A 24,034-nucleotide genomic window follows, 5' to 3' on the forward strand; every position below is an offset into this window, starting at 1 on the left:
CCCAAGCAGTTCATTCTGTTTGGGGTAGCTGATTTTCCTAACATTAATTACCCCTCTCCCTCCTTTATCTATCTATCTATCTATCTATCTATCTATCTATCTATCTATCTATCTATCATCTATCTATCATCTATCATCCATCTATCTATCTATCGATCTATTGATCTATCTATTAATTGTCCTTCAATCTCCCCCAGGGGTCCATCAACTCTTCCACCCTGTGCCATAATTTTGTCCAAAGGGATCTGATTGCTGGTCTATTCCACAAAATGTCACACTAGTACATTGTATTGATGATATCATGCTGATTGGACCCACTAAGGAGGATGTATCAAAGACCCTAGATTCATTGGTACAACATCTGCAACCAAGAGGTTGGGAAATAAACCTAATGAAAATTCAGGCACCTTCCACCTCAATAAAAGTTCTAGGGTCCAATAGTGTGGGGCATGTCAAGACATTCCTACTAAAGTGAAGAATATGCTATTGCATCTGCCCTCCCCACCCAAACAACTAAACAGGAGGCACAATACCTAGTGGGCCTCTTCAGATTTTGGAGGCAACATATCCCTCACTTGGGTGTTCTACTTTGACTTGTTTATCAAGTGACATGAAAGGCCTCCAATTTTGAGTGGAGCCCAGAACAAGAAAAGGCTTTGCAACAGGTTCAGGCTGCCGTGCAAGCTGCTTTGCCGCTGGGACCATATGATCCAGCTGACCTGATGGTGCTAGAGGTGTCAGTTGTAGATAAAGATGCAGTGTGGCATCTTTGGCCGACCCCTATTGGTGAATCACAGCATAGACCATTGGGATTTTGGAGGAAAATCCTGCCATCCTCTGCAGACTACTACTGGGCCTGTTACTGGGCCCTCTGCAGACTACTACTGGGCCTGTTACTGGGCCTTGGTGGAGACTGAATGCCTCACCAAGGGCCACCAAGTCACCATGAGGCTTAAACTACCCACCATGAACTGGATATTGTCTGACCCACAGAGTCATAAAGTTGGACGTGCGTAGCAGCATTCCATTGTTAAATGGAAGGAGTACATACAAGATCGGGCCAAAGCAGAACCTGAAGATATAAGTAAGCTGCATGAAGAAGTGGCCCAAATGCCCACAGTCTCCACTTCTGTCACAGTACCTTCCTTCTCCCAGTCTGCACCTATGGCCTCCTGGGGAGTTCCTTGTGATAATTTAACTGAAGAACAGAAAATCCATGCTTGGTTTATGGATGGCTCTGCATGATATGCAGGTGCCACTCATAAGTGGACAGCCTCAGCACCATAGCCCCTTTCAGGAATCTCCCTAAAGGACAGTGGTGAAGGGAAATCCTCCCAATGGGCTAAACTTTGAGCAGTGCACCTGGCCGTTCAGTTTGTCTGCAAGGAAAAATGGCCAGATTTTAGACTGTATACTGATTCATGCACTGTGGCTAATAGCTTGGCTGGATAGTCAGGGAATTAGAAGAAACATGATTGGAAAATTAATGACAAGGTGTAGGGAAGAAGTATGTGGATAGACCTCTCTGAGTAAGAAAGTAAAGATAATTGTATCTCACGTGAACATTAACCAAAGGATTACCTCTGAAGAGGAGGACTCTAATAATCAAGTGGATAAGATGACATGCACTGTGGAGACTGGTCCTCCTCTTTCCTCTGCCACTCCTGTTATCACCCAATGGGCACATGAACGAAGTGGACATGCTGGCAGGGATGGAGGTTATGCATGGGCACAGCAACATGGTCTTCCACTCACCAAGGCTGACTTGGCCACTGCCACTGCTGAGTGCCCCATTTGCCAGCAGCAGAAGCCAACATTAAGTCCAAGATGTAGAATCATTCCTCAGGGAGATCAACCAGCAACTTGATGGCAGGTTGATTACATAGGACCACTTCCATCATGGAGGGGGCAGCATTTTGTTCTTACTGGAATAGACACCTACTCTGGATATGGATTTGCCTTCCCTGCACACAATGCTTCTGCCAAAACTACCATTCATGGACTTAGAGAATGCCTCGTGCACCGGCATGGCATCCCACATAGCATTGCTTCAAGATCAAGGACCTCACATCACAGCAAATGAAGTGCAGCAATGGACCTATTCCCATGGAATCCGTTGGTCGTATCATTCTGAAGCAGCTGGCTTGATAGAACGATAGAATGGTTTCCTAAAGACACAATTATGGCACCAGTTAGGTGGCAACAATTTGCGGGCTGTGGGGCAATGTTCTCCAGGAAGCTGTATATGCTCTAAACCAGCAGCCAATATATGGTGCTGTGTCTCCAATAGCCAGAATTCATGAGTCCAATAGCCAGAATTCATTCCAGCATGGAAGCTGCAGTGGCACCATTCACTATTACTCCTAGTGATCCACTTGCAGCATTTTTGCTTCCTGTCCCAGCAACCCTATGTGCTTGAGGCCTGGAGTTCCTGGTCCCAAAGTAAAGAACTCCTCCACCTGGAAACACAGCATCGATTCTACTGAACTGGCAGCTGAGAATGCCCCCTAGCCACTTTGAGCTTCTTATGCCTTTGGATCAACAGGCCAGGAAGGGTGTCACTGTACTGAGTGGTGTGATTGATCCTGATTATCAAGGAGAAATTGGTGCTACATAATGGAGGTAAAGAAGAATATGTCTGGAATCCAGGAGCTCCCGTAGGCTGTCTCTTAGTGCTACCATGCCCTGTGATCAAAGTATATGGTGAGGTACAGCAACCTAATCCTGACAGGATGTATAATGACCCAGATCCCTCAGGAATGAAGATCTGAGTTGCCCCACCAGGCAAAATCCACAGCCAGCTGAGGTGCTTGCCGATTGCAAAGGTAATACAGAATGGACATTAGAAGGTAGCTTTACCTATCAGTTATGACCACGTGATCAAATGCTTATTGAATATCTTTCCTTTGTTCATGTATGATGTATCAGATAAAATTAGACTCGGTATTTTCATTTATATGTATGATAGATGCTTGATGTTAAGTATAAGTTTGATTTCATTAATGTCTGGAAATCATATATGGCTAAAGAATTGTATACAACTGCCAAGTTGGCAAGGGATGGATTGTGATAGGTAGGTTTATTGTGCCAACCTGGCCAATAAGCACATGTGGGATTAATTGAAAGGCAATTTAATCAAAGGGCAAAGAGAGAAATGGCTTGGCAAGCCTCGCCTTTCTGGTCTCTTTCTCTTTGATCATCGGACCAGTGCGCGACTGCCTTAAGCTGGTTCTGTGCTTCAACTTGCGAGCACAGCAACTACCTGTGGGACACCCAACCCGACTGTGTTTCTGTAGTTTGAGGTTCCTTCAAGACCTGCTTTGCCATGCTACTGCTGTATACATCGCTTGAGCTGGGCACTGTTGGACCCTGTCATCTGGCTGAGTGTTGGTAACCTGCATTGCTGTGTTCTACCTGTGGCCAGATTGCATGAATTGCTGTACTGAGGACTCAGCTGTCTGCTTCCTTGACTTGCACTCAGCAGCCCTCGGCCCTCAAGAATTGAAGGACTGCCAGTGTATTAGCTGTCTCATGGAAGTGAGTTGCACTGAGCCATTTGTACTGCTCTATAGCTGTTTATTTCTTGTGTTGTACCTAAATTATATATATATATATATATATAATCATAAGTGCCCTGGTCTTGTTTCTCTAGAGAATGCTGTATAACACACATAGAAAAAAAAACCTAACAAAAATAACAAAGTAACACAGGAAAATCTCAATCAAAAAGAATATAGAAAAGATGTTATATTTTATGCTAAAATGTAACATCTTATTTTTTTGGCCTCCCTTTTGATCCATTTTAAAGTTTTCTGCATTATATTAATATCTATTTTTAGAGCAGCTTTGGATTTATAGAAACATAGTTCAGGGAATACAGAGTTCCCACAGACCTTCTCCCCTCAGCAGTTTCTCTTATTAACATGGCACATATTTATTTTTAATTGAAAATGTTATTGATATAATTGCAGGTTCATATGCAGTTGTAGATAATCCCTGATGGTGTAGTGGGTTATGTGTTGGGCTGCTAACTGCTAGGTTGGTAGTTTGATACCACCAGCCACTCCATGAGTGACAGATAAGGCTTTTTACTTCTGTAAAGATTTAGTCTCAGAAACTCAAAGACTGTGGGAAACAGAAAAATTATTCCCCAAGTTGTCCCCCTATAAAATATGCCAAACCTAAGGTGCTGCTTGCTAACACATGGTCAATGACTATCCACTTGGAGGTAAACTGCTTAAAGGTTATCTCCCTGAGGGTTATCAGCCATCTGGATCAATCAGACTCTATAGTCTGTCCCACCCTAAGTAGGTCCCACTCCCATCTGATAAGGATAGGATTGTTCTCTCTTTTTTTTTAAACATTTTATTAGGGGCTCATACAACTGTTATTGCAATCCATACACACATCAATTGTGTAAAGGGCATTTGTACATCATTCTCAAAACATTTTCTCTCCACTTAAACCCCCGACATTAGGTCCTCATTTTTCCCTTCCCTCCCCGCTCCCCCCTCCCTCATGTGCCCTTGATAGTTTATAAACTGGTATTTTGTCATGCCCTGTCCGACGCCTCCCTTCACCCACTTTTCGGTTGTCTGTCCCCCAGGGAGGAGGTCATATATAGTTCCTTGTAATCGGTTCCCTTTCCTACCCATTCTCCCTTTACCCTCCCTGTTTCGCCACTCACATCACTGGTCCTGTAGGGCTCATCCACCCTGGATTCCCTGTATTTTCAGTTCCTATCTGTACCAGTGTACATCCTCTGGTCTAGCCAGACTTGCAAGGTCGAATTCGAGTCATGGTAGTGGGAGCAGGGAGGAAACATTTAGGAACTAGAGGAAAGTTGTATTTCTCATACTTGTTACATGTTCTCTTGAAGGAGAGCCCAGACTAAAGTCAAGCCTACTCAGGGAGGACCAAGGTTAGGCTGACATTTTGACTCTAGGGTCCTTCCATCTTGTCAAGTGTGCCCCTAGTGCCTCCCCTTCCTATTGCGTGTACACCCCTAGCTCACCCCCCTCCTGTTGCACGTGTGCCTATTGTGCAACCCCTTCCTGTTACACATGTGGTTACCTGTAGTTAGGGGGGCTTTCTAGCCCCCTGAGTGTATCTAAACCTTGTTTGGAAATATATTCATTCTCTCTGTGCCAATCTGTCTGCTGAAATCATGGCTGTCTGGGAGGTGAGCAATTGTATGCTTTATCTCGTCTGATGTCTCTAATTTTACTCTTAAATTACACAAACAACCCTTGGAACCATTCGATTGTTGGGGCTGGTACCCCACAAAAGACAATTTTACTCTGCTCTATAGGACCACCAAGAATTGGAATCGACTCGATAGCAGTGAGTTTTGTTTTGTTATACAGATGTAGGATATAATAGAGACGGGTCTTAGGTACACTTTATACAATTATTACCACTGGTAACAATTTCACAAAATCAAAGCACAATTTCAAAACCAGGCTATTGAAACTGGTAAAGTCCATGTGTATTATTCCTGATTTCTCTAATTTTACATGTCCTTTTGTGTATGTGTATTCATTTTTATACAATTTTATCACGTGTAGGTTTATTCAAAACCAAGATCCTGAACAGTTCTAACATGCAAAAAAAATTCTATTAACATTTCATAACTGTATCCACCTTCATCATCTACCCCTCTTCCCCATCATCTCTAACCCCTTAATCATCCTGCTATTAAGTACCGTTGGGGTCAGCCCTGAATCTTAGCAATACTATGTAAAATACATCAAAACACTCTCTAGTCCTTGTATTTGAGCCTATTGTTGCAGCCACTGTGATAATCCGTCTTGTGGAAAGTTTTTCTTTTTCCCATCACTCTGTATTGTCATGCATGGTGTCCTCCAGGGATTAGTTTCTCCATATAAAATGCCCCAAGACATGAAGTTTCATCATCCTTCAAGGATCCCTAATGCGTTCTCTCTATATTTTAAAGTCTGTTCTCCATTTCAAAACTATTACTTAGATGGGATTATATAGTATGCAAACTTTTAAGATTGGCTTTTTTACTCAGAAAAATTCCCTGACGATTTATGCCAGCCATTACCTGCATCAATAGTTAAGTCCTCTTTTGACTGAGTAATATTCCATTTACGTACTGCAGTTCCTTATCGTACTCACCCATTGAAGAGCATCTGAACTGTTTGTTTTTTGACTACTGTCAATAAAGCTTCTATAAACATTCATGTACAGGTTGTTCATCTGGTCTTCAAAAATTATCAAAGCTAGTTATGCTGTCTGCCAGTATAAAACCAAGCCCTTCAAACTGCCCCTGCCTTTGGACACCATTTGCTTGCCACAATCACTGCCAGCACCCTTATGGACACTGTTGCTGGTGTTGCTGACAGTGGAGCTAGGACAGCCCCTCTTGTCCTGCACAATGGGAGAGACAGGAAAGAGTAGCTGTGGTGACAGTTCTGCCATCCACAAAAGTCAGGTTAATCCTTAACAATACCCAAGTGGTTCTTTATCCCCTTCAGTGGTTGACTGACTAACCCAGATGGAAATCGCTTGTTATAAACAGGTATACATATAAAATGATAAAGTGCTGAAGAAAAGAAAAAAGGCATTTGGAGTGAGAGTATAGTGAAAGTTGAGTAGATACTGTTTTATAATCCCAAGAATCTGGTTAACAGGAGCTGCTAAGAAAATGCCCCGTATGGTATCTTTTAAGGATCCCAGATGGGTTGCCCTATCAGAATGATGTTAAAGGTGCCTGTACAAAGTCCTAGATTCTTTAGGATCCTAGAAAACTATTTTTGGAAGAGATACTCTTCATAATGCAAAAATTCTGTATTGTCAGTATATCCAAGGATGTGAAGTAGTAACCTGCTAGGGTAGGCTAGACTCTTCTATGCCACTGAGGCTTAAAAAAAATCCTCAAAACCTACTGCCATCGAGTCAATTCTGACTCATACTGACCCTATAGGGCAGGCGAGAACTGCCCCTGTGGGTTTCTGAGACTGCAACTCTTTACGGGAGTAGAAAGCTTCAACTTTCTCCCATGGAGCTTCTGGTGGGTTTGAACTACTGGCCTTGACGTTAGCAGCCCAACACATAACCACAATGCCACCAGAGTTCCTAGTATTGATGGCCCTCTAAATCTCATAAGGGCCAAATATTTAAGATTCCGTATAGGGTATTTCATTAACCAATTTTACAAACTATAGACACGGGAACTATAAAACTCTTTAGTCACAAATACAGATTCACTTTCTAGATTATTATGAAAATTCCCCTTGTATAGATTCTAGCATGTTGGGTAACATTTTAAATTCATCTAACTTTACTTTGGTGTCTGCTATAGGAAAAACTTAGTTTCTCTGCTCTGAAGAGTCACCGATTTTCTTTTTTTTAAAAAGAATCTCAATCCAAGTAAATTTTTGTACTTAAAATGTGAAAAGATAAGCCAAACATCTTAAGGTAAATTTTTAAATGTGATGGAGGTTGCACATGAGTGATTCGATGTAACTGTACACTTGAAAAATATCAAATTGCAACCGTTATTTGTCTATCTGTGAACAATAAGAGAAAAAGAAACAAGAAAAAAAGTAATGATCAATACAGGTGATGAAAATACTTTTCGTTCTGGTTTCACCTGCACCACTCTCACCCCCACCCCCACCCTAACCACCACCATCAGGGGGAAACATGAAGGGAGTGCAACAGAGCAGCAAAGGAAACAAATCAATGAAGTCCTAGAGGAATTACAAAAATAGACTTCTGTGGAGGGCTTGGCACCTTATCAGACTCAATCAGAAAACATTCATAAGTGTCAAAAGACAGACCTTGAATTATTTATAGGCTCCCCCCCCCTCCTTTCTTTCATGTCTGTCTATATAGGATGGGCAGGATAAACAATCCTGAAGAGAAAATAACATGGGGGGGTATGCAAGGGGGAGGGGGGGAAAGAAGGGGGGAGCCAACAAACCCAGGGACAAGGGAATAACAAGTAATCTAAAATCTATGGCGATGAGGACTGGTGGGGTTTGATCAAGTGCAATGTCGCCAAGAATTACTGAGATCAGAATGAAGTTCTAACATGAGAGTAGAACAGGAGGAAAGTAAAAGGAAATAGAGGAAAGAACTAGGAGGCAAAACGCATTTATAGAGGTATAAATACGGCACATACATACGTAGATATATTTTATGTAACGATAGGGACATAGGTCTAGGTACATACATGCATATGTTACGAATTAAGTTATTAGATGGATATTGGGCCTCTACACAAGTACTCCCTCAAGGAAAGAACACTTTGTTCTAGTGACCTGCAATTCTGTGATGCTCACCTTCCCGTCAGGATCACTGAAGGCAAAATGGGTGCATAAGCAAATGTGGTGAAGAAAGCTGATGGTGGACAGCTATTAAAAGATACAGGGTCTTAAAGGCTTGAAGATAAACACGTGGCCATCTAGCTGGGAAGCAACAAAGACCACATGGAAGAAGCACACCAACGTGTGATCATGAGGTGTTGACAGGATCTGGTATCAGTCATCAGGCGACCCAAAACAAATATATCACTGTAAATGAGAGGCCAAAGCCCATCTGTAGACAATTGGACATCCCCTCCCAAAAGTGCAGAAGGAAGCGACAAGACAGCCAGGGTGCAGTATAGCACTGATGAAACATACAACACTCTTTAATGCTTCCCCACTATCATAACCCCACTTCTACCTTACAAATCCGGCTAGACCAGAGCACATACACTGATACAGATAAGAGCTCTCTCGACACACGTAATCCAGGAGATAAACCCCTCAGGAGCAGTAATGAGAGTATCGATACCAAGAAGTTAGGGGGAAGGTTGGGGGTGTGAAAAAGAACCAACCATAATGATGATGTATACCTACCCCTACCCCAGAGTGACAAACAACAGAAATATGAGTGAAGGGAAAAAGAAGACATGTAAGGTATGAAAATAATAATTTATAATTCATCAAGACTTCATGACAGGGAGGGAAAAAAGAGGAGCTGATAGCAAGGGCTCAAGTAGAAAGAAAATGTTTTGAAAAGGATGATGGCAACATATGTATAAATGTGCTAGATACAGTGGATGTATGGCTTGTTATAAAAGCTGTAAGAGCCCCCAATAAAATGATTTATTAAAAAAGAAGAGAAATACATTTAATGACCCATAATTAGATAACACCCAACTTGGAAAGAGCATAAAAGTTCTTTATATATAAGAAAATGTAGAGATGTTACCATTATTTAGGGTAGAATACTGTTGCTTCAATAAGATAAAATTACAGGTTTACAAAAAATGCTGGTTGGTACTTACATTTGAATACCCTAATTTCACATGCTTAGTCTTTAATTAAAAGAAGAAAAAAAAAACAGTAACAGCTCAATTGTAAGTTGACAAATAGAGCAGGGTCCATTACCAAAAATAATCATTAGAATCCAATAATATGTTATAATGTTTTTGTTAAAATCACAACAGGCAGAAGCTAGCAGCTATTAGTAATAATTTTGCAATGATGAACACTGGGTTTTTGGTGCTACTTGGGAGGTGTATTTTATGTACAATTTATATGGTCCCATGTTAATTTATCATCCCCATTCCTCTTTAGAACTTCTGAAAGGATTTCTGTAACCAATCTAAGATAATTCAGAAACAAGAACACAGCGCAAGTGGATAATCTTTATTATATTTCCACTAGAAGCAGAAGAGATAGCAGGTTCACGAGGTATGTTTTAATGACTATAAAAAATCAGCCTTCAACAGCGATAATCATTTATGTATTAAAAAAGAGAACTATACCACAATCATCAAAAGTGAGCCTTAAGAACACAGACATTTTGGTCGCTATTAAAATCATCAAGGGCCCCAAAGCCAGCAGCATAAAGTAGCATAAAGGTAATGGCGACGAGAATTTTTGACCTGTCAAAAATTATTGACCACCTCCTTAAGTCAAATCCTTGTATTTTTTTATATTCTTCTTAAATGCTGAACACTTGTTATTCAGCAAAACATCAAACATGCACAGAGTATTCCTGAAACAATATTCCCTTAATATTGTCAGTACTAATACCAAGCTTTTTCTTTCCCTCAAAAAATTCCAATGAATCATGATTTCACTATAATCCTATGTATTGATGGTGTGCAGAATTGACTTTGTTTTCAAGGTCAAATAGCAGATTGACTTCGCATTTGGTAGCCAGCTGTATGTATCCTCCTTTTTTTAATCTTTTAATTCCTTAATAGAATTTTCTATTTCATAAGCCCTGAGTTATTTGCTAGTGGAGTAGATTGTTAATTTATACTTTACTGCCCTCAATCTGAACCTCATATAATAAATACTTCAAATTATTTACAGATGGTTGTAACTAAAGCAATGATGAAATTCACTGCTAAGATAGTTTAATTTCTAATGAGGCCTGCAAGCAAGAGTTGCATAGATGATGGATTTTTAATTTGTGAGGAGCAATCCTTGATATAACATCTAAAATGTCCATAATCATGTTGCCTGTGGATAAAGAGTATTTCATTTCTTCCTTCCCTATCTCCTCCCGAAATAATTACAGCTATAATTCTCTGGCAATAAGAAATTATTTTCATTTTGCTTCCTTCTACATGAACAACCACACTCACCATTCTCTTCTCTTCTGAAAAACTCTTTTTATCTTTCCTCAACACAAGTGCTACAGTTTGCCAACTAAACAGGCACCAAGCTGCACCAAGGATCTCAACAGCATATTGATGACTGGAATGCCCAGAAGAGGTATTCACCAAGGTTTGTTCCGTGTGAAATGAATGAACTGCAAGGCAGTTGGCTGCATCATCTACTATTGCCATACACTGTAACAGTGTTTTGTTTAACTAGGGAATTCAGGTCACTGGATTTAATTTACACTCAAATGTAAATCCAATCATTTGATATTCAGAAAATCATTGATTTCACAATTCTCAGAAAAAAAAAAACAAGTTAATTATAGTTGCTACTGTAATAGTAATGGACAGGGGTGGGGGGGAGAACAAGTATCTTCCACTATTTGTTATGTTAAACTAAGTGAGGTGAAGTAAAAAAACAGTAACAACCAAAAAACCTCAAGGGGTAACTAATTCATATGGTCTCCCTATTCATCCTTGCAGCTTTGTGATCATCTAATTTATTCTTGTTAATGTCTCTAGAGAGAGGAATTTTATTCTCTAAATGGATTCCCCCGTTTCTTTAGGCACATTCAGTTAGTGAAAAACTGATGTATATATAAGATTACATTTTATATCATGCCATATTTCTGCATTGATTTCTGCTAACATTCAATCGTTCCTACTTTAATGATTCTATGTAGAATTAATCTGCCAACATACTATGCTATTACTTGCTTACATAATTCAGTTTGTTGATAGCTTTGAAGCATACTGCAAACTTTGTACCTAGTGCACTAATAAGTAGCTACTATACGACTCTTTTGAGAAAGGAGACACTGGCAAACTCAAGTTAATAGCTTTGTCCTCACATTTTTAGTCAGTTACAGGACAATTGCAATGGCAAAAACAGAGGCGATGCAGTTCATGGTTTGGTTCTCCCATCTTACAGTACAGGTTCCTGAAAACATAAAAAAACAGAATTTTAAAATACCAGTGACACTTCAAAATCACCAAAACATAGATCCACAGTTCTCATTAGGTTTGACTATGCTTCCTTCAGTTGCTTAAATCTTTATACTTCATGTTTGTCTGAAAGCACACTTGTCTCTTGGTACAAAGCAAGTGTCTTGATACACTTCTTTTCAGAGTTTAACAAGAGGTAAATAAATGAGCATTAGGTTTTGTTGGAAGTCAACGGCAAGGTCTCTTACCATCAGCGACAGTATCCCAAAAGCAGGAGCTGGCTGTATGAAAGCCGTATGAACTCTTCTGCACGATCGCACAGGTCACTGCAAACAAACCCAAGACAAAGAAGGGAAAGGGTATGCAATATCTAAGTTTCTGAGTCTAGAGCCCTGAATGCTGTACAAATAATCGAAAACAAAACACTCAGCAAAATGACTGAAAAACCAAAACCAAAAAGAAAACAAAAAGTCTCTCATTTTCATTCTCCAAAATCATGGTTTTGACTTCCCTGGAGCCAGTCTGATTTTTAGCCACTTCCATAACCACTGAGAATGGTACGTCAGTCCATTTCTGGGCCAATTGTGGGTCTTGTCCCCCAGGCATAATACAGAATATGAAAAAACATATTCAACTTTCAAAATAATTATGGAGTGGAACGTCACAGTCCTACATGTAAGGAGGCATGGGATGTCTGAAAAACAGTAAGTCAGAGGGGGTTTCAGAGAAAATAGGTAATACAAATTTAAAGGGTGCTGCTACCGTGGACAAACAGATGACTGGCAGTTGCTTAGAATGCTTTTGAATAGTAAAAGGTCCCTCCAGTTTAAGTGGCATCTCATATATTATTTTAGGATCAGTAAGCTAGCCAGAAGCCCTTCACACTCTATAGAGTGCCCACCAATATAAATATCTACCATCCCTATATATTCTCTAAAATGCAGGACTTCTGAAATGTTTTCCACTATTGATCCCTTTTGCCAAAAAATTTGCAACATGGACAAGTATAGCCAGAAACACCATGGATTCATTATACATTTGATTTTGAATTAATCTTTGGGCATTGCTTGTTCAGAAGAAATCTTTTACTATTGCCAACATTTTCATGATCCCCACATTCAGTTACATGATGCCATATGGGGTGCAATCCACAGTTTAAGAAGCTTTGCTTTAAACCTGTGATCCCCAAAGTGGGCAATACTGCTCCCTGGGGATGCTGGAAAGATTGGGGTGGGGCCGCAAAAGCAGATACTTACACTATATCCTGGATTATGGGCTATCGTGCAACAGTTTTTAATTGTCGGGGGATGATGCTGACTGTTAGTTATTATTTCTGCAAAGGGGGTGGTAGGCCAAATAGGTTTGGGACCCTTTGCTCTAAATTTAGGGAAAAAATCACAAAGGGAGAGGTGAATAAATCAGTGAGGAAGAATAATGATACTTACCAATATATTTATACGCTTTCCCCAGCCTAACCAAATGGGCTAAGGATTGCTCAACGATGCTCGCAGTCCATTGATTGATATCATCTTGATCATAATCTTCACCACCTAACACCTCATCTATACACTTAAAGAGAAGAGAACAGTTAATTCACCCCAAAGGACATATTTTACAAAAATTGCAGAAAAACATTAATCAAGATATCAAAGATATTCATACCCCAATAAGATATCTTAGAAATATGCATGTATTAATTACTTGTTATGCAGGGTTACTATAACAGAGATAAGCATTGGGCAGCTAATCACCACATTGCTGGTTCAAACCCACCAGCCACTTCTTGGGAGAAAGATGAGACTCCTACATAGACTCATAGTCTCAGAAATCCTAGGGGGAAGTTCTACTGTCCGATAGGGTCACTATAATTCAGAATAGACTTGATTGTAGTGCGTTTTCTTTTGTTTTAATTGCTTTAACAGCTTTCAAAGTGTGTCCACTTGCATGATCAAGTGGATATACTATTGGGCATATAAAGATCAATATGAAATGGCCTCTGTTGTAAAGGACTTAATAATCTAGAGGAGAGGCTAATACAAGAACTGTAATCTCTCCATCACCAAGGAAGATTAATTGAAGGCAATGAGTTAGGTTATAAAATAGATGATAGTGTGTGGGGGGTATAAGATAATGATACCTATTGGTTAAAGCATCACTTTGAAATAGTTGAGATTTGAAGTGGGTCTCATACTAGAAAACAGAGCAGTTGGGTGAATTAAACACACACGCACGCGCACACACACACACACACACACACACACACACACACACACAGTAAATCCTTAAACAAATAGGAGCTTAGGGGCACTGATCTTCCATGCAGTCAAAATCCAAGAATGAAACATAGTTGACCTTTGAATAGCATGGATTTGAACTGTGTGGGTTCATTTAAACATTGATTTTTCCCCGTTGCTATAGTGGATGAGTTCTAAACGCTGTTTGCAAATTAATCACCTGTGTGAGCATTTCATAGCACATGTACCATGAAAGTAAATGCTCAGCTAACACCAATTTTCATATATTCTAGAAAGTTCGATCATTCTCCATACTGCTTATTTACATCCACTTCTGACACCTGATAAGAGCCCTGGATTTAGTGTGACAATTCAAAGTTTTAAGGCCAGCCTCTGTGTCATCTTTCAACACCCTAGAGGATGCAGGTGGCTGCTACCATAAAGATTTACAGCCCTGGAAACTACACGAGGCCTATGAGTTGGAATCAACTTGATGGCAGTGGGGATTGTGAGACCTGGTGACAACACAGGTTATGTGTTGGGCTGCTAACAATAAGGTCTGCAGTTCAAAACCACCAGCCATTCCACAGTAGAAAGATGAGACTATCTACTCCCATAAAGATTTACAGTCTTGGAAACCCAGAAGGGAAGTTCTGCTCCAGTTTATAGGGTCATTATGAGTCAGAACTGACTCGATGGCATTTTAATTTTATTTTTACAGTTTTATTGGTATATAATTCACATATCATACAACTCAATAGTTCACTCATATTAAAGACAGTTGTAAAATCACCATAGAACAATTTCGTCTTTAATGTACTCATTATTAGCTCCCCCATTCCTACCCCACCCCACCCCAACCTCCTTTGCCATGGCAACTAGTATAAACAGACCCACATTTCCTATATGAGAGAGAGCACTTACTTTTGTTTCAGATTACCTAAAACTCCAATTTCTCCTCCAAACACTAGAAGACACCATTGGAGAGGGGCTCTCCTTGGTAACTAAGTCTGTCGCTGTCATCAAGTTGATGACCCTTTATGACAGGACAGATCTGCCCATAGGGTTCTTTACCTAGACTGTAGGAGCCTTGGTGGCAGAGTGGTAAAGTACTCGACTGCATGGAGAAGTCTTCTTCCATAAAGATTACAACTTTGGAAACCCTACGGGGCAGTGCTACTTTGTTCTATAGGGTCTGCTTATGAGTCAGAATTGCCTTGACAGCAAAAGATTCAGCTCCCTCCTCTTCCCTTCTTTTCTTTCTTTTTGGTTTAATCTTTACGAAAGCATATTGACAGATTCTTCTCCCCCAAAGCTAGTGGGTGGGTTAGAACCACTAAGCTTTAGCTAAGTAATTAAGTGAAAACATTTGTAATACCAAGGAGCCCTGGTGGTGCTATTAAATAGATATGGGACTGCAAATTAGTCAGTAGTTCAAATCTACCATCCACTCCTCGGGAGACTGTCTGCTCCCATAAAAAATGGACAATCTCAGAATGCCTGTAGGGATCGCCGTGAGGCAGTGGGTTTGATTTTGGGAGGGATCTATTACAATTAATTAGCAATAGCCTTTTGATTTACCATTAAACAGGAGGCCTATTGGACAATGAGGTATTTAAATTGTCCTATTTACCCAGGGTCCAACTAAGGACCTGATGACGTTGAAGAGTCAAACATTTGATGTTGGAAGGAGATTAACTTTAATATACTTCCTGGGCATCCTAAATCAAATATGCTTGGCCCTAAGTTTTTTTTTTTTTAAAGATCATTTTCTTGGAAACTCTTACAACTCTTGTTACAATCCATACATCAAGTGTATCAGACATATTAGTACATATGTTGCCATCGTTTTTTTCTAGACACTTTCTTGTTTTTAATCATTTTAGACCCTAAGTTTTATGTGAATTCTATTTGTAACTAACTTTTTTCTTTTAAGTTTTTTTAAAACAAATTCTGTTAGTAATACTAAAATATATCACATCATTGATAGGTGATTGACTTTGACATTTCAGCTTATAAAAAGTAAAGTATGAGAGTTCAGGAATCAGGGAAAAGAATTCCAGCAAGAAATAAGACAAATAAAACCGCCTGCTGAAACGGATGTATATTTAGGAAGTACTGAAATGTTATCATGTTGCTCTTGCTCTCAATCATTGTCAATTAAATGCTTCTGTGGCAAAAGAGAGGTGGCTCAGGAGAAGAAAGGAGGATAGAAGATGCTAGAAAGGCACCTAAAAGCAGCCTGTAGGCACCTTCGGACTTCTTTGACTTTTTCACCTTCTATATTTTAAAAATTCACAAGGAGTTTATTTTTCACTTCCATAAGGGATCAGAGTTTGTTTGGATTTCAAAATAGTTTTAGCAAAAGGATTGACATTACTTACCTCACTTGCAAAAATCTTTAGGTCCAATTGATGCCCTGTATGCATCTAGTGGTTTCTAGCACCCTCTAGCCACTGCCAAGTTTATATATACACCAGTTTAAAAATGGTGGTGCTCAGGGAGAAACGCTAAGGGCATGCAACACAGCAGCGTGGGGAGTAAAGTAAAGAAGTCCCCGAGGAATACCAAAAATGGACTTTGGGCCCAGAGCATGGCACCCCATCAGATACGACCTATAAACATTCCTAAAGGTCAATTAACAGACATGGAACTACTTATAGGCTTTTCTTTTTTGTCAATGGTTTTTTGTTATTTTGTTTTGCTCTGTCTTATTGTTGTGCTTAGTGTTATAAGATAGGCCGGGTAAACAATCCAGAGGAGAAAGACAGTTCCAGGGGGACACGGAAGAGGTGGAGGCAGGGGAAAGGAAGTTGGTGTTAACAAGCCCAGGGGCAAGGAAACAAAAAGTCATCTAACATCTATGGCAAGAAGGCCATAGGATACCTGGTAGGGCTTGATCAAGGTCAATGTAACCAAGAGGAATTACTGAAACCCGAGTGAAGGCTGAACATGATAGTGGGACAAGAGGAAAGTAAAAGGAGATAGAGAAAAGAAGTAGGAGGCAAAGGACATTTTATAGAGGTCTAAATACAGGCATGTACATATGTAAATATATTTATATATACGGATAGGAAAATAGATCTATGTATTTGTTAAGTATTAAGCATTCTGTGATGCTCATCTTCCCGACACAGTCACTGAAGACAAAATAGGTACATAAGCAAATGTGCTGAAAAAAGCTGATGGTGCCTAGCTATCAAAAGATATAGCATCTGGGGTCTTAAAGGCTTGAAGATAAACAAGCGGCCATCTAGCTGAAAAGCAACAGAGTCCACATGGAAGAAGAACATCAGCCTGTGTGATCATGAGGTGTCGATGGGATCAGGTATCAGGTATCAAAGACCCAGAACAATAAATCATATCAATGTGAATGAGGGGAAATGCGGAGTAGAGACCCAAAGCCTATCTGTAGGCAACTGGACATCTGTTACAGAAGGATCAAAAGGAAGAGACGAGCCAGTCAGGGTGCAGTATAGCACTGATGAAACATACAACTTCCCTCTAGTTCTTTAATGCTTCTTCGCCACCCCCCCAAATATCATGACCCCAATTCTACCTTACAAATCCAGCTAGACCAGAGCATGTACATGGGTACACATAAGAGCTGGAAACGCAGGGAATCCAGGACAGATAAATCCCTCAGGACCAATAATGAGAGCAGAGACACCAGGAGGGGAAGGGGAAGGTTGGGGAGAAAAGGGGGACTGATCACAATGATCTACATATAACCCCTTCTCTGGGGGACAGACTACAGAAAAGTGGGTGAAGGGAGACATTGGACAGTGTAAGACATGAAAAAATAATAATAATTTATAAATTATCAAGGATTCGTGAAGGAGGGACGGTCGGGAGAGAGGGGGAAAATGAGGAGCTAATACCAAGGGCTCAATTAGAAAGAAAATGTTTTGATAATGATGATGGCAACATATGTACAAATGTGCTTGACACAATGGTGTGTGATAAGAATTGTACGAGCCCCCAACAAAATGATTTAAAAAAAAATGGTGGTGCTTTTAGTTACCAAAAAACAAACAAACCCCAAGTGTGTCCCTTCACAACCTTCCCCATCTCCAGTCCTGTTCTCTAAAAGAAACTACTTTTAATGCGGCACCTGCTTGTTTTTATTTGGCTAAGGTTTACTTACACATCTCCAAACAAACTGTGCTTGCTTGATTTATCAGTGAAAGGCAACATCCATAGAGTTCCTGCTGTGACACGGGAGAATGTTGTTCCCTCATATCAACTGCTACCTCCTACCCTCCCTCTCTCCATACAAAGAATTCACTTAGTTCAATATATTTGTACGATTAATAGCATTTTTCCTATTCCACATAGTCTTCCCCCCTCCCCTTAATATCTCTGTGCTCTTGTCCTCACTGCTATTGATCTTCAGTGAGAGGAAATGAGTAGCTTCACTGTAGGTGACAACCATTGTTTCATCTTTCCCATTTAGGTGAGTTAATCTCCCAAAGGTTTTTGGCTTGTGTAGTATTTGGTTTCTCTTTCCCTCCCTACCCAGGCCAATGAAAGACACCAGTCTGGACAAGTGTTTCTGCTGACTCACTTTCCCTTCCAAACGAAGCTGCAATCGTTAACCTGTCTCTACTAGAAAATGAAATCGATATTTTCTTCTCTTTCTAGTGACTCGTTAGTGTTTTAATTTGGGTTAGAGCTTGGTTACAGAAAAAGGCAAGTTTTAAATTGTCACTCAAAGATTTCAGGTCCCCCTGACCAATAACATTCCCTCTCAACTTCCACTTTGTACAATGAAGTTATTACTATTCCTGTCCTTCCCGTTCCATTCTCTCATTTTTACTTTTATGATCTTGGTATTGACAACATTTGCATTCTGTTATCAATGTTCTTGGGAAATACAGGAGGTTTTGTTTAATCTTCTATTTTATTAAATTTCCCCCCAACAGTTTTATTAGATAGAATTCATATCTCATAAAACTCGATAGTTAAATCATATCAAGAAGAGCTATGCACTTTTAACACAGGAATTTGAACTTTTAAAATAAGGCAGGATTTTCAGTTGTCAGTCTAGCCCTCTCAGACCACAAGTTGATGCTGGTTGTTTAAGATCAAGACCTGGGCAAGCTCTGGGTTAGTCTTGCCACAGAGCATTCAGGCAGACATGAATTTTGTCAAGGTGAGCTGATGTTGGACACAGTGCCCAGGGGGCAGATCCAGTCTAGCCCAGATGACAGGGAGTCAAGGTCAGCAAGGACATAGGCTCCAACAGCCAGGCTCACAATACAGGCCTGCCACAATACAAAATAGGTCATATCATCTTGTGCTCGTCAAGTGAATAATGACTCATGAATAAGTGTTGATAAATACCTTACACATGGCACAATTCACATGTTATTAAAGTTCCTCTGCTAGAATTGATTCCCAAAGGGGATTTTTTCCCCTATTTGTTAACAGGTTGCCTATAGGTCAAGATAGAACTACCCAGTAGGTTTCCGAGATTATACACCTTTACGGAAGTAGTAAGCCTAGTCTTTCTCCCCCTGAGCAGCTGGTGGTTTCAAATCACTGGCCTTATGGTTAGCTGCCCCATGTGTTACCTGCTACACCACTAGAGCTTGGAATTGATTCAACAGTAGTGAGGTTTTTGGTCTTTTTCATTAACAGGGAGTTTTTGGGGGGTTGGGGTCTTTTTCATTAACAGGGAGACCAAATTTCACGGACCAAATATTCCTTAAGATTTTACATTACTGTCAGACCAGTAATTCGTGATCAGTAGGGTCACAATAAGTCAGAACAGACTCGGTGGCAGTGAGGGAGTCCATCAGGCCCGTGTCTGAGAGTTTGTTTCAATTACATTCAACTTTTTTAAAAAAGCACACAATGTTCGAAGGTAGACATTTCTAGGATCTGTTATCTAGTTCTTGTGTGTGGTTGAGTAGCTTCTGACTCAGAGCAACCCTGTATGAAGAGCCCCATAGGGTTTCCTAGGCTGTCATCTTTATGAGGCATTTCCAGGTCTTTTCTCCTGTGTAGCAGTTGTGAGTCTCTGAATGATCTATCTTTTGTTTAGTAGCTGAGCACTTAACCACTGTGGTACTAAGGCCAGTATGTGTGTGTATGCATATATATTTATAATATGTGTATATATAATCACACATATACACCCATACACATATTTTATTACCTTTCATATTTAAAATATGTGGCTCTACTAGAATATAAGTTACTTTATTCTAAAGATAGAACGTCAGTCCTAGAATAGAGAAAACAGGCTAAGAAAGTACTTAAACATCTGTCCAAGCAAGCCAAAAATGCCTGGCATCACACAATAAGAATTGGCATCCCTGTAGAGAGTTAGTGAATACGTATTAAAACTCTTGTTGTTTTAACATGAAGGTTTCTAACTTCATACAAGCATCCAGATAAACAAACTGAAACTCACGTCCTTCACAATATTGTGAGCTTCTTCGGCATTGAATCCAACCTGAAAAAGAAAACACAAGATGAAATTGCTTTCAATCCAAACTTCCTTATATTTGTAGATTTGATGATACAAAAAGCCCCTTAATTGGCTTAGACAAGTGCTAGGGATAGGAAATAAAGGCCATATGGATAAAAGCCATCAGGTTTAACATGACTGCCAATCTTATTCAAAACACTTCTAACAAGTACAACAAAATAAAACAAGACCGTTTCCTCATTTGCCTTCTCAGAGATTGCAATTCATTAGGTCAAAGGAGCCCAGTAGCTCTACTAGGAGTCTATCTGCTCCTGTAAAGGTTTAGAATCTCAGGAAGCCTGTGAGTCCACATCTACTCTTTGGCAGTGGGGTTTAGGGCAAGTCTAGGCAACCCCTTACAATGGTTAAAAACACACAACTTTCCTGGTGATTCTGAAGAACATCCTAGATTGAGAATTGCTGGACTGTAAAGTTTGAGAAATAAGCAAAGGGTGGATATAAAGATTATGTGCTATCAGCACATAGGAAATTGCTCCGGTTAAGTGTGAAACTGGCATGGGCCATTGAGGAAAACACCGAACACTAAACCCACTGCCATTAAGTCGATGCCACCACGCAGTGACTCTGTATAGAGTTTAAGAGCCTGTAAATCTTTACAGGAGCAAACGGCCTCATCTTTCTTCTACACAGCAGCTGGTGGGGTTTTCTGCTTCCTCTGCTTTATTCTAGGTTAAAATGTAACTTTTATAAACTGGCTTACTGATGAATTTATTTTTATTTTAGTACTATAAAAAATGTCTAGAAAGATAGTTTTTCCAGAATGGCTTGTGAGAATCCTAAATTAAAAGCCAGTATTAATTACATTCAAGTGTGCTAGAGTAGAAAACTAGGCTATGTGATAAGACTGAAATCTAAACCTGGAGGCACTTCAAGAAATACGTGATGTGTTTCCATGGAAACATTTTAGGTGCTTTATGACATCAGCAATTTTGTGAAAAACACTACATATATAACATAAAAGCTGTCTACACAAAAAAATTCTGAAAATAACAGGTTCTGGCACATATCATCTTAAGTACAGGTTTACTCATTTCATTAAACACTAAAACTCTCAAATAGCAAAAATGTAAAACTACTCTACATACTTAGGGGTATCATGAAAAGAAGCCTCATTTGGGCCCCATTAAAACTACCAGTTTGGCTAAAAAAAAGTCGGCCAAACGATCTAGTTTTAAAAAAGCAACCAAACTTACTGCCATCGAGTCAATTCTGACTCAGAGTGACCCTCTGGGTTCCTGAGGCTGTAACTCTTCATGGGAGTAGAAATTCTCATCTTTCTCCTGCGAGCAGCTGGTGGTTTCCAACCTTATGGTCAGCAGTCCAATGCTTAGCTCACTGTGTCACCAGCGCTCTTTCTAAAACTGCCCTACAAATCAAATCCTGCCCATTTCATTTCAATTTGGAAATCTAAACCCAAACCAGTTGCCATGGAGTTAAGACTCATGATGACTCTTTGTGCAGAGGACTTAACTACACTCCATAGTGTCTTCCATGGCTGACATTTTTTTGGAATTAGACTGCCAGGCCTTTCTTCTGAGGTAACTCTGGAAGAGTTCTAACTTTTAACCATTCCATTAAATCAGGGTAGTTATGGCAACACATCTAACTCCATTTCTTTTCAAATATATTTATACTATAGTAAAGATACCTTTTAGGGATAGAAGACTATAATTAGATGGGGGGGATACCTGGGGGTGAGTCAGTCTTTGAAATTTTTTGGCCTTTTAAGTCTCCATTTCTAAAATTAGAACATTTAACCAATTACCTTCAAGTACTTGTGAAAGCCACCTGCATCACCGAATTAAGTTAAATGGGATTCTCGCTTCTACAGAAACCCTCATCCTTAATATGCCACCCACTGGGTCAGAAGTCTTGCCCAGTGGTTCAATCCATAACATTTTGTGTCACATTTTCTTTTTCTGCATCATTCACCTGTGCCTTCCACTGCATAGAAAGACCTGTGATTATGTTGCCCTGGCAGGCTTGTCCCACACTCTGCTGGGATCCAATAGGTCTCATGCTGCTAGTGGTTAAAGGGAAGCAAAGGATGTGTACTCTGAGACCTGGGTTCAAATCCAGCATCTGCCATTCCTGGCATTTAAACAGGCTAAATCACCTAAGTCGAAGTCCCACCAGTAATGGGAAGATAACAGCTGACATCATGGAGCTCTGGTGAGGACTGGGAAAATCCGAGTCAGCAAGCAAGGGCTCATAATCCATAAAACAATTCCTTCCAGACCACCCAGGAGAGAGTTTTAGGGATGGGAGGGGCTTGCCACCAGTACCTTGGGCTTAGGGGCTGCAGCACCTGCTATGGGGAAGCCAAGGGCGGAGGAAGCAGCTGGGAAGACAGGTTTCTAAGGCCTGCTCAGCAGACAGGCGGTGCCCGCCATCCCATCCCCACCCCATGCACCCCTAGTCAATCAAGCCTCCCATCCCTTGGCACTGGCTCCACCGCCCGCCTCTAGCGCTCTTGGCTGCCCTGGCCACCCAGGCTCCCAGAACCAGCCCCCCAGAACCAGCCCCCCACTCCCATCTACAGGACCGCAAGGGGAGTGGGGAGCTGGGCGAGCGGGGCGGGTGCCCTGTTAGGAGGAGGGACCCGGGTTTGCGGGACACTGCACACCAACTCCTGCGCGAATCTTCCGCTTAGACACCAGCCTGCAGAGACCCCGCGTTGGAGTGGGCGGGGGCAGGGGCGGGGGTCGTTCTCAGGCGGCCGAGGGGCGGTACCTCCTCAAAGTGGCGACGGTACTCCTCCATGGTGGAGCCGGATCTCTCTGGAGCAAGAGGCGGGCTGGGTTCTGCGCACTAGCCTCTGGGGAGGCCCCGCCCCTCTTATGTCATAGTGCCTGCCCCCAGGCAGGCCTTCGTGTTGTGTCAATGCCACCTTCCAGGGAGAGCAAGGGTACTAAGGGTTACAGCCAAGGGAGTGTGCCTGTGAGAGGCCTAGGGGTGGGGGGAGTGGTCCCCTCTCCAAAGGTATGAGCCCTTCGTCCTGGTAGACGCTTCACTGCTGGGAAGAGGGGGTGCTGGGTGACACTTTCACAGTGGTGACACCAAAATGACTATAAATTGTTAGTGCTGTGTTTCCGCCGAATTGTATTATTTTTTATTTTAAAATACCCCTGTAATTATTTATAATAACAATTCTATTTTTCATAAGCCCAGCTTACATGTATCAATATACCTGCAAGGTTAAAAATCTATGCTAATTTACTTTTTGAATCTTGTATTGTGCACTAGTAAGAGCTGTCATTCTTACTCAATTATCGTGACTCTTGGAACCACATGGTTTGCCTGCACTAGAAGCATGACCTTCTGCTAGTCATTGCTGCTGGTATTTTTATAGTCGCTGATTTTATACAGTTTTTGGTGTGTGTGTGTTGTGTGTGTGTGTGTGTGTGTTTGAAACCCTGGGGGTGTATTGGTTACAGGTTGGGCTGCAGTCCTCATGGATGGCAGTTGGAAAACACCAACTACTCCGAGGGAGAAAGATTGGACTTTCTGTTCTTGTAAACAGTTAGTCTCAGAAACCCACAAGGGGGTCACTATGAGTTGCCACCTACTCAATGGCAATGAGTTTTGAAATTGTGGTAATTAGTATTTGTGCATCTAAATCAAAAACCCCTTTGAGAATGAAAAAGTAATTAAAAGAAAGGAGAGATAAAACAAGGCTACAGCTCCATTACTAATAAAATTGTAATTAATAATGTAATT

At 40.7% G+C, this 24,034-nt stretch overlaps 1 protein-coding gene across 1 annotated transcript; it reads right to left on the bottom strand.

Moving 5' to 3' along the window:
* Positions 1-9,653: 9,653 nt before the first annotated feature.
* On the bottom strand, positions 9,654-23,116 carry DYNLT3 (dynein light chain Tctex-type 3). Its single transcript, XM_004714562.2, has 5 exons — positions 23,048-23,116; positions 20,237-20,278; positions 13,027-13,150; positions 11,830-11,907; positions 9,654-11,576 (listed from the first exon to the last, which is right to left on the bottom strand). Exons 1-5 carry the CDS (start codon positions 23,075-23,077, stop codon positions 11,500-11,502), a joined length of 351 nt encoding a protein of 116 aa, XP_004714619.1. The 5' UTR covers positions 23,078-23,116; the 3' UTR covers positions 9,654-11,499.
* Between the last annotated feature and the right edge of the window lie 918 nt (positions 23,117-24,034).

Source organism: Echinops telfairi, unplaced genomic scaffold (assembly GCF_000313985.2).
Source record: "Echinops telfairi isolate 266 unplaced genomic scaffold, ASM31398v2 ScPeMD7_26;HRSCAF=91, whole genome shotgun sequence".
NCBI lineage: Eukaryota > Metazoa > Chordata > Mammalia > Afrosoricida > Tenrecidae > Echinops > Echinops telfairi.